Source organism: Lethenteron reissneri, chromosome 22 (assembly GCF_015708825.2).
Source record: "Lethenteron reissneri isolate LAM-NWPU_2019-01 chromosome 22, ASM1570882v1, whole genome shotgun sequence".
Classification (NCBI taxonomy): domain Eukaryota; kingdom Metazoa; phylum Chordata; class Hyperoartia; order Petromyzontiformes; family Petromyzontidae; genus Lethenteron; species Lethenteron reissneri.
Window position 1 is genome coordinate 9,811,415 of NC_083800.1, and position 12,104 is coordinate 9,823,518.

The window sequence follows — 12,104 nt, forward strand, 5'->3', positions numbered from 1 at the left end:
CTCTGCTGAACAAATTGCCCGATATCAGCTCTAGAAATCATACAGTGTCGTGCTCTCTTAATTGTCAGTGTTCGATTTTGCAAAGGGACACATTTCTGTTGAGCCGAAGTGAGCAGAGACGCCTCGTACGTGTGTGAACAAAGCAGATCACTTCTGCTATGTTTATGGTGAAGTGATTTTTGCATCACAAACGCGCAGTATAACCACTATGGTTAAGACAAGCCTATCACCTTTATTTCGGCTGAAAAATTGGAGATCAGGACAAGATTTGGGCCCCACATATATGCTTCAACACTTGTGCAACAAATATTTGTCAGTGGTTGAACAGGAAAATGAAATCTATGCCTTTTGCAGTGACAATGATTTGGAGAGAGCCAACAGATCATATAAGCAATTGTTACTTCTGCATGACACCTCCAATTGGGAAAGGTGTGTCAAAGAAGAAAACGTGGACTGTGCATTATCCAAACATTTCATCAGCTATACGCCCAGTACCCCACGGAGAAGGACTGTCCGTTCCTGATGCACCAGAATCACTCACTTGAGTCAGACGAGGAAGAGGATGAAACTTCTGGTCCTGAACGATCAAGGTCACATGACCCATATTTTCTGCCATCCTCCTCCTACTGAACCACACCTCGTAACAGAAGGTGAACTGAAAGACCTTGTCAGGGATTTGGAACTACCCAAGAGTAAGGCAGAGCTGTTGGGCTCCAGACTGCAGCAGTGGAATCTCCTCCATGTTCCGTGACAGACAAAATGATCTTATCCCATTCGTCTTCATGGAAGATTATCTTGTAGCCTGCAACATTGATGGTGTGATGGCAGCCCTCATCATTCTAGATTTGAAGCTTTCGTGACTGTAAGGATTCATACTCTTAGGTTTTTTCGGTAAAGTCACGTAGGTAAAAATAATAATAATAAAATAAAAGAATAATAAATGAAAATAGCTACATTAAATCACGACGTTTCGGAAGCAACACAACCCTCCGTCATCGGGTGTAACTGCTCCAGTAAAATTACTGTAGCTACAGTAATTATTTAAAAATATTTTTTTACCTACGTGACTTTACCGAAAAAACCTAAGAGTATAGCCCTCAACATCTTTCATGATCCAGATGAGTGGAGACTGTTCGTTGATTAATCGAAGATGAGTCTTAAAGCTGTTTTGCTGCATATTGGCAATAGTTTTGGCATAAATTCCAGTTGGTCATGCAGTCCATATGAACTTTTGAGGTGCATAATCTATGACCAACATCAGTGGCAGCTTTGTGGCGATTTGAAGGCTGTTGCTCTCTTGCTTGGTCTGCAGACTGGATACACAAAGTACTGCTGTTTTCTCTGCAAATGGGATAGTCGTGCGAGAGATTCACACTAAATCAAGATAGATTGGCCACTCCGACAGTCATTGGAGCCTGAGAGGAATTGTGTTCAGCATCCACCACTTGTTGAATAAAGGAAGATGTTGTTACTTACCACCCTTACACATCATGCTGGGTCTGATGAAGAACTTTGTCAAAGCCATGGACAAAACACAAGCAGCTTTCAAGTACCTCCGTGAAAAATTTCCAAGGTTAAGTTAAGCTAAGCTAAAGGAAGGTGTCTTTGTTGGTCCTCAGATTCGTGACCTTCGAGATGATGCATTTGACAGTGCACTGCGTGGCAATGAAAATATGGCATAGAAAGCCTTCCAGTTTGTGGCAACACATTATCTCGGAAACAACAAGATAGACAACTACAGGGAGTTGGTGGAAAACCTCCTCAAGGCATACAAAAGCCTCGATTGCAACATGTCACTAAAGATACATTTTTTGCACTCTCATCTAGATTTTTTCCCACCGAACTGTGGAGCAGTGAGCGATGAGCATGGCGAGCGATTTCACCAGGACATTACAACAATGGAGAAACGCTATCAGGGCAAATGGGGCCCATCAATGCTTGCACACTATTGCTAGACAGTGACAAGAGTTGGTCCATTTAATGAATACAAGAGACAAGCCAAGAAGCGCTGAGTAGACACTGAATAAGGACTAAACTATGTACTTATATATACTCGTTTTTTGCGTTTGTTTCATAATACATTTCATTTATATAACACTTTTGCTTATTTTTAAAGTGTTACATAAACAGTACAGGTGACATGTTATCATGTAAAGCAACAATAATAAACAGCACATGTCATCTCTGAAGCAAACGACGTCTAAAAATTTGAAGACCCGTGTTATTATTACTTTTTCAAGTAGACGTTCTTAACTGCAACCAGAATTCCAATCTTAACCTTGATCCTAATCTTATCAGTCGGATTAACCCAAAATAATGATTAATATTAACGTACAGAAATAATGATATTAGTCTCAATTACAACCTATTGTTATCGTGTTCATTGACTACCGAAGTGACTTTGATTTAAATAATTAAAAATGTAATAAGGATTTTTTTACTTGAATTAACATAATTAACTGTTTAATGTACGTAAATGCAATGATTGCCATCTGATGGAGAGAGGTGGTGCAGTGGTTAGCACGCTGCGTGACAATTCCGGTGACTCGAGTTCAATTCCCGCTCACGTTCAACACCAGTGACGATTATCTAACCGTTCGGGCGTGGTGTTGGTCACCCACTCCTCGTGTGCCATGCAAGCCTCTATAGGTGCTCGCTAATAGCACTTGCCCCAGAATTGTTTTGGCCAAAATGGGGAATCTTTGTCTTGTCATATTTAAAGATTTCTGCAATTTTGGCTCTGGATTAGAAATTTAAAAATACTCTATAGACACTGTAGATAGTAGTTGAGAGAACCGTCCGTGAAGGCTGGTATAGAGTTATTGCCCATGTAGCCATGGGGGGGAATTTTGGCTAAATGGTATTACACGTATATTGAACACGTGTATAATGTTTCCTTTATTATTCAGTCATAAATGATCCTTACAATGTTGCTGTGTTATCCACCGTTAACTTTCCTTGGAGAATGTTAAATGTAGCAGCCAATTTTAAGCATGAAAAAAAATCACGTCAATGTCTGCACGGCATAAGGTATCCAGAGTGTTTTCTTCTGTTCTGTTAATTAAGAGTACTGTACATTTTGAAGTGTTGCTATGGTTTGAATGCTTTACAGGAAAATTCATTATAGCATTCACTCTCGAAGGGATGGAGTTTCTCACCTGAGGAAGCATTGGGATTGTGTTATAGTAGTTTTGAGCAAGTACTGTGATGGCTGTATTTTGGATTGACCTTGAGAGAAAATCCTTACCTGCATTGCCAAAACTTAAAGTGTATTCTATGTTTGTTTTACTGGCCTGAGAAATGTCAAAGTTTCTTGGTTACCCTATTTTCTTTACAACTGCTCAAGGCACTATTTGCACAAGCGTATCAATTGATTAAATTATAGCATATCATTTCTTTTTATATAATTTTATGACATGACAGCATGTCATTTTCTTAAAAGATAAGCTAAGAAATAATGGAATATTGCAGTAGATTTTACTTGGCTACACGTATGACTGGCATTAGAAGGCTTTACTGTGTAGATTTCCGTGGATGTGTTGTATTGCTCGCTGATATCAGTTTGAGCCGTACTGCTCGTTGTTCGGCGTAGTGTCTGACATTTCCTTCCACATGCTGGGAGCAAATTCAATTGTTGAAAAGACATCATGCTGAAAACTCATTGGAGAGCTATTAGAAAGGTTTGGTTTATAATTTTTGGTGATTCAAACAACACTATAATGTCTGTGTGTCCCACACGTGCCTTCACTACACGTCGGCCAGTCCCTGTTTTTCGCTTGCAAGTTTCATATTTACTGCAATACACCCGTCCTTGGACGGGCAAACGGCTAGTCTATATATATAAAAGGGAAATTTGTGAATATGTGTGTCTGTTCAAAATGTTTAGCGTACTTCCCGACATGCAACAAACTTTAAATTTGCCATGTGGGTACTTTACAGACTGTACACCATGCAAACATTATAAAAATAGACTTTTGTATTTGTTTGGGGACGGGAAGGCGCAATAATGCATATATTTTGCACCGCAAGTGAGCTGTGACGTTACATATCTGTCATGTCACCCGCACATGCGAAAGCGTAACACAGTGTGCCTGTGACGTCACGCACCCCCCCAACCCTCCATGAGTAAAGTACCATACAAATGTGTTGCAGGTCTAAGGCGTTCTTTGGTTATAGACTGCTTATGGCCCGTTATTTCTGTAGGTTCCAATATCTGCTGCATGTTTGGAATTAAATGGTGCTCATAAAAATGTCATTTAAAAGACCATATTTCTACCTACGGGACTTTACCGAAAGAACCAAAGAGTATGGATTCCTGTAGTCACGAAAGCGTCAAATCAAGATTAAGACCATATCTATGTTTTAAGTACTCATTGCTGATTGTATGGATAATTTCTGCGTAGTAACAAGAGAAGTTCACACGTTGCTCAGTTAATGTGCCCTACTGCTCATAGCCATCCCAATTATCCAACAACTGCAACTCGTCACCCTGCCAACCAGCAACGCTTTCAGCCATGCCAAGTTTGAGTTGTCAGCGCCTCCGTCCCGGGGACGATGGCTGCATTTGCAGCGCTAATAGCCCACAATGGACCCGCCGTTTTGTGCCGACGTTCTGTAATTAATAAATGTCCCACGTGTGTCCCTTTGTAGGAGGCTGGGCTCGACACCTCGCAGTCCGCTCGCTTGCGGGGGGAGCCGCTGCACCCCGTAGTCTACGCTTGCACAGCATTGCTCCTCCTCTGCCTGCTCACAACTGCCATCACATACCTCCTTCACCACAGGTTAGGTGACACACTCACTCGCGGTCCTCAGTTGGTTCAGCCACACGAAGCTGAATTTTGGCAATATTTCCCCCCCCACCTCCCCCAGGGTGAGACTTGCACTGTGATCTCGGTGGCTCTCAGCATTATTTGCCGAGCGCAGGCTCCTGCCAAGCCACTGCTGCGCCACGGTTATTACTAGCCATTTAAAAGTTTAATTAATGTATGCTCACAGATATGCAATACTGTATTAGGTTCTCCCATATGATCAAGCGGAGTTTCAGTTGTGGGGTTTTAATACGTTTTTGGTGATAGCTTTATAATTACTCCCCACACTTTGGGTGCACAGTGTTGCTAGGTGGCTCGGCAGGAGAGTAAGTGTCCCACAATCGGAAGGTTCCGAGTTCATATCTTGACTATCATCCCTCTTGGGTCAATGTAATCAGTACCATTTTGCGGGGAAGTAAGGAGATGAGCACTGCCTCGATGCTCATTTGAGGAATACATTACATTGACTTGTTGCTACACTTAATGTTCTTTAACTTTAGTATTTGTTAAATTGAGGGTATTTAATGTAGTCATAATATTAAAAATTGATAATGTTTTGCAGTTATCTTAAGCCTGTTCCAGGCTTATGTGCAAACAGCATGATAGTATCCCAGAAATTGTTACTTTGAGCAAATTGTGCGAAATTTTTAAGTATCGTCAAGAGTTACATTAGTTTGCATTCAAAGTTCAATGCATTGAGAACACGTGTTTTGGCCTGCTTACTGTTTGAGATAAAAGACAAGTGCAAATCAGCTCGCAGAAAACATGCAGGCCCTTAAAATATTTCTGAAATCTGAAAGAAAAAAAAAATTCAGCACATCAGTCAGAAGATAATTAAATTCAATTGTGTTAAGTCACTGAAGCCTAATTTTACTGAAACTCACGTACTGTAATCCAAGCATATATTGACCATCTCCAGGAAACTCTTACCATTTTATGAGCATTCATTTGCTTGCACAGATGTGTTTTCAGGTTTAACTGAATGTTGTTCAGCATGGAGTTTTTGAAATTTAGCTCACACATGATGGGAGCTTATTCAAGAACTGAATTCAGTTGCATTCATTTCAGCTTCAATTGCGGGGAGCTTCTTCAGAAGTGAATTTAGTTGTACGGTAAATCCTCTATTTAATGTTGGGGATGTGTTGCTTGCAAAACGTGATGGAAGGCAAAACAATGTAAATCGAATTTGAAGCTTTAGTGACTGCAGGAATCCATATTCTTTGGTTCTTTCGGTAAAGTCACATAGGTAGAAAAAATAATAGATCACGACGTTTCGATCGCAACGCAAGTAATCGTCATCTTTCTTCCGCCTAATAACGATTGCTTGCGTTGCGATCGAAACGTCGTGATCTATTATTTTTTCTACCTACGTGACTTTACCGAAATAACCAAAAAGAATGTAAATCGAAACCTATTTTATCATTGATTTCATGATACAAATTTAGGATAGGTCCCTGGGGGTAATTTCTTTGTAAAAATTTGCATCAAATATATTAAATAAGTACAAAAGTATAACAAAAGAGGAGCTATGGGGGGAAAACAAAGACTTTATATTTAAAAGTGCATAGTTCTAGTGGCTTCCTAATATCTGAAGGAAGAGCATTCCAGATAGCCGCATAAGTGCATCTGAAAGCGCGCGATGGAGTGACTGTCATTGTTTGATGGTTAGCCAAAAGCCGCTGAGAGGATGACTAGAATTTGCATGATGGGTTATGCTCCTTGACGAGATCTGCAAGATATTGTGGTTCATTTGTGGCAAGCACTTTGTATGTGTAGTGACATAGCGCCGACTGCTGTCCAGCAGTGGCAACTGTGGTGGACAGTTAGCGCACACGCCATTGAGCATATATACGGGTGTGCCGGCAGGGCGGAGGAACTGGGCAAGGGTCATGGAAGACCTCATCGGGAACACTGGAACCCGCTAGTGGGTTCAAGAAGGGAGACACAGCCAGAGCAGAGCCAGGCCGCTCCGAGTAGGATAAAAGCAGTGGAGAGTGAGAGCTCCGGGCTGCCGGTTCTGGGAGTGGACTCGTCTCACCGTTGCTGTCATCTTCGCCACCTTTGTTGCTGCCACCTTCACTCGATAATTGTGCGGCCAGACAGTTGTTGGCTGTCTCGGTCGACTGCTGTCAGTGTAACGCAGTTAGGGTTGTGTCTAGGCTGGGCTGTACGGCAACGAGAAGGAAGAAGGCGAACCTATTGAACCTAAAGAGTGTTATAATAAAGAAGGTGCCTCCTGCAACTACCTCGTGTCCGACTTGTGATCCACTACATCTGGTGTCAGAAGTGGGGTTCCAAAGTAACCCTGAAGAGGAACCCACCTACAGTGTCATCGGGACGAGGATGGCAGGACAGTCATTCCTCCGACAGCCCCGGGACCCCGGTTACGAAGCCCATTGGCTGCGGAGCAGCGGGAGAGCCGCCGCGGATCAGCAGTGACAGCCACTGCGCATTAGAGAAGAGCGGATGCATCTGCAGGGTAGAGCGGCCATGCATCGGCGGGAGAGCTGGCTACACATCGGCGGGAAAGCGGCTAAGCATCTGCGGGAGAGCGGCTATGCATCAGTGGGAAAGCGGCTACGCATCTGCAAATCGATTGGAGAGCGGCAGTGATTTTCCATGGTCACGTGCTGACCACGTAGCATGGCGGAGGACCTGCCGTGTCGAGAGGGGTGCGGGATGTCGCGGAAGACACGCCACTGTCAGTGGCGCAAAGAGGAGTCACGGGGAGACCCCGGCTGGAGCTTTCCTCGGAGTGGGAGCGGAGGAAGTCCAGACCGAAGACCGTGCATATGGTGGGTGGCATTTTGCCGCTGGAAGACCTACCACGGCCAGCGGGCGCTATTTTGAGGACGAGCGCGGGAACGCGCAGAAAGAGGCGTAGAGGTCACCCGGCGCTGCAAGTGGCCTTTTTTGACCTGCCACTGGGAGGCCTGCAAAAGGTTTCTCCAGAGAGAGCGAAGGGATTCCGAGACGCCCTACGCTTTCCGGGAGGCAGCTGCTGGTGCTTGGACGGGAGGCATACCCGCACTTGGGTGAGGGGGCACTCGTATTCTAGGTGGCGGATAGGCTGAGGATTGATGGCGTGGGAGTTGAAGATCGCCCTGCACTTGGTCGTTGGCGCAGAGATCTTGTCCTTAATGGTGGCCCGAAAATATGCAAGCCTACGAGTACCACCAGCATCGGTCAAAGGATAGAGACTGGGCCATGGTGAATGGAGGACATGAGGGCTGCAGTTGGGTGCCCAGGGGACGCGCAGGAGAGGGTCCCCATGGGTGGATTGGCAGCTGGGGCAGTCCTATCCACCCTCGGAACCCACGGCCTAAGTGTTTCATGTGTGGCCGGTTAGGCCATATCGCTATACAGTGTCGGGTGTCAGCGGGGCGCCGGCAGTGTCACCTGATGCCCTCCAACCCACTGGCAACGTGTTCCCAAGCCCCACCTGAACCCGGGTCTCGAAGGCCTTCCTAGACCTCCATGTGCGAGGTGTTCGGGGACCCTATCAGGACAGATGCAGGCCAATTCAGGGAGGGGCCGCGCCCGTTAGGTCGCTGGTTTCTTCTTCTTCCTTCATCTCTCTCCATTCCTCGGAGTCCCAGGGGTGCAAGACCCTGCTAAGGCAGGGATTACCGGTGTTAAAGACTGGCTCAAGTAAGCTACGTTCTGGTAAAAGCGAACTCTCCCTTGCATGGTGGGATATGGGGGAGAGAGGGTGATAGGGGTAAGGGCCTGTGTAAGGGGTTGCGTTGGGTGTTTTTGTCGGTTCACGCGGGGAGCGCCGCATTGTGCTGGGTGTGTTGTGGGGGGCACCACGTTGTGCTATGTGCCGTCGGTTCGTGCGGGGAGCACCGCGTTGTGCTATGTGCTGTCGGGTTGCAGGGAGCGGCGCATTGGGCTGTGTGTTGTTGGTTTGCAAGGGGTCACTGCGGTTGTGTCGCGACTGTAATTTTTTACATCTTTTTTTTCTTATTTTTTTCTACTTTCACCGGTTGCGGCTGCTGCTTTGGCAGCCAGGACGGCTGTTTTTTTTTAACGGGGGGGGGGGGGGGGTGATGTAGTGACATAGCGCTGACTGCTGTCCAGCAACTATGGTGGACAGTTAGCACACACGCCATTGAGCATATACACGGGTGTGCCGGTAGGGTGGAGGAACTGGGGCAAGGGTCGCGAAGCCCTGGAACCTGCTAGTGGGTTCTAGAAGGGAGACACGGCCAGGGTGGAGCCAGGCCATGCCGAGTACGGATAAAAGCAGTGGAGAGTGAGAGCTCCAGGGCTACTGGTTCTGGGATTGGAATCGTCTCACCGTCGCTGTCGTCTTCGCCGCCTTCGTCGCTGCCGCCTTCACTCAATAATTGCGCGGCCAGACAGTTGTTGGCTGTCTCGGTCGACGCCGTCGGTGTAACTGTGGCCGTGTCGAGGCTGGGCTGTACAGCAATGAGAAGGAAGGAGGCGAAGCTGTTGAACCTAAAGAGCATTATAATAAAGAAGGTGCCTCCTGCAACTACCTCGTCTCCGACTTGTGCTACACTACATATGTAATGAGCACCACTTTATAATGTATTTGTTCAGCAACCAAAAGCCAATGCAGGTCAACGAATGCCGGACAGACACGATCGGAATCTTGCAGTACTCATCACAACACAGTACAACCGTGAACTTCTATGCGGTTGCAAACTCCTTCACCAAAAAAAGAGTAAACTCGTCATAAGTAAATAACATCAACCAATCCTACAAACGTTTGGATAATTACTGTTGCATATTTTTGTGCACATGTAGCACTTTTGAACTGGAGAGCGTATGTCTAGTTCGGTGGCTGCACATTCATTGATTAAAAATTAAGAAAATCAGTGAATTGGGCTCACAACAATGGACGTGGAGACTTCTTGCAGGTGGGTTTATTTTAATCTGGGACTCCAGCTCGAACCCTCAGCTCGTTTCTCGCTGCCTCACTGCTTAGCAACATCACTGCTGTGAATCTGATATTGGTTTCCCTATCTACCCACTATTTAACATAAATAACAACAATAATGTAATTACTGACATGTGACACTATTAACGCATTTAACATATTAAACACTATAACAAACACAAATTAAAACGACATAGCGAATTAAATAAACTCTTTAACTACACGACTATATTCATTTATGCAGCAGCTGACAACGTTCAGCGAGTAAAGAAGCACCAGCATTTATCTAGCAAGCCCCTTCAGGCTCTTTTTACCTGTACTCTTATGGACTTATTAATTATATTAATTTAGTCACTTTTAATAAAATAAACATTTAACAAATGACTTCATGGTTTGGTCTGATTTATTCAACTAAATGGTATAGTATATTATTATATAAATTGTTAAACCGTTATTATGCTGTATGCTTTTTGTTCCTCAAGATGAGTATTTATATATTTCCTTCAAGATTTGGGGGTCTTAAAATAAAAAATCGCCTATTTTTACATTATTTTTTTCCTGTTGTTTGTGTCCTCTACCTGTGTACCAAATTTCAGCTTTCTACCTTGTTGGGAAGTACCCTGGAGGTTTTTGAGATATACATAAAGATTAAGGTCTTTCTTTATTTATATAGATAAGGGATTTTTACTCTCACTGATAGGAAACACAAATGTTGGCATTTCAAAATGTTTGCCTTCTTTCACACAAGAGAATATAAAGACGAGAGTTTGTTGATGCTGCCTCCGTTGTAATGTCAGCCACGTTACATATATGTTTTTGTTATATATATTTGTAAAGAAAGTACAGAGTAATTCTTTAATATTCTGAGCTTAAAGTATCATAGGTTACAATAGACAAATGTCAGTGTCATTGGCATATAAGGCATTTTAATTCTCATGTATATTATGCAAGAATTGGATGTTAGTTTTAAACTTTTAAACTTTTAACATCGTTACATACAATGGTGTATGCCCATTCAAACAAACCTGCAAATTCTACACGGTGCAAATTGACCCCCTATCAAAATATAAATCAAATAACAGATATAATTCTGGTTATACTGTGGAAATTCAATTTTAAATTAACAAACTCTCATGTGATATGCTAGGTTTGCACTTTGCAGTAGATAGAAAAGGAAAGGATGGGAGCGGTATTTATGAACGGTGATAGGGATTTTGACAGGAGGACAATTATTTTGCGCTGGTCACCATTCTATTTAACTTTCTATCTTTCTAGCCTTAAAGCAAGAATAGCCTTACAGCACTCCAGCAACTCCTTCACTGGCAATCAGTCACCTCCTTATCGCCACGGTGGGGAGACGTTTACTACTTTGCCCGGTATGCAAGTTGGTCGTGGGTTCGAGCCCGACCCTTGATGCCTGTATATTTGGAGTTTGCATGTTCTCCCCGTGGTCGCGTTGATTTTTATTCGGGTCCTCGGGTGTTTCCCTCCATATTTAAAAACATGCTTTTAGAGTATTTGGCTGCTATACATTTCCACATGATGAGGCACTTCATTGGACTATCATTTGTCGCCATGACGCTTCTAAAAAAGAGCAAACTATCTCAGTGGGCCTACCATGGTTACCATGCCCATGAACTTTACTAATTGATTCATCCACCCGTCTTGAAAACTCGGTCGACCAGATTGACTTGTTTTTTTTATCTCGTCCATACTGTGCTCAACCACCACAACTGCAAGTAAAACACTTCTCTTTTTGCTTCTTGCTTTGGCACTGCTCGGCCTTGGAATTCACTCCCATTGTCTATTTCCCCATGTTCATATAACCTTGAACAATTCAGGAAACATGCCAACTCTTGTTGATCGCAACTGTGCTCGTTCGATTTATTGCTGGCCTTTTAACTCTAGGGTCTTTAAGCCTGTGCTCAGCAACTGTCTTTAAATAAAAAGCGAATAGAATTCTGTATTTTTTAAAATCGATGTAGCTATATTTTCCTTCAGCCGCAGCCATTGCAATGGGAGTCAAGACAAATCAGTGTTATTTTTCTAACAGTCAGCATTTGCATTTTGCAATACGGTATGTTATTGTACTACTGCTTGCATACATATATAAAATGCCAACTCAATAATTGTCTATTTTGTTTACACATAAGTGTCCATTGAGTGAGTAAGTTTGTTGTATCTTTCTATTTATCCTTTGCCTTATTCATTTGGGAGTGTGACTGTGTAATTAGGTACAGGGAATTATAGTTATTGCTTAGTAAATAGACTGGGAAAGAGTCAGTTAAAGGCCCACTGAAAAAGCGATTGTTTAAAAAGTGCAGGTGTCATCCTGTAAACTGTGAGACCAGATGAAATTGATAGTTGTAAAATATTAGCAGTGGGTT

The 12,104-nt window shown here is 43.6% G+C and overlaps 1 protein-coding gene across 1 annotated transcript in view; it reads left to right on the plus strand.

Moving 5' to 3' along the window:
* ADGRA1 (adhesion G protein-coupled receptor A1) overlaps positions 1 to 12,104 on the plus strand; it is a 265,969-nt gene that overhangs the window by 152,482 nt on the left and 101,383 nt on the right. The window contains exon 3 of the mRNA XM_061556541.1: positions 4,651 to 4,781. Within this exon, the coding sequence (XP_061412525.1) occupies positions 4,651 to 4,781 (131 nt within the window). The remainder of the gene's footprint in view (positions 1 to 4,650; positions 4,782 to 12,104) is intronic.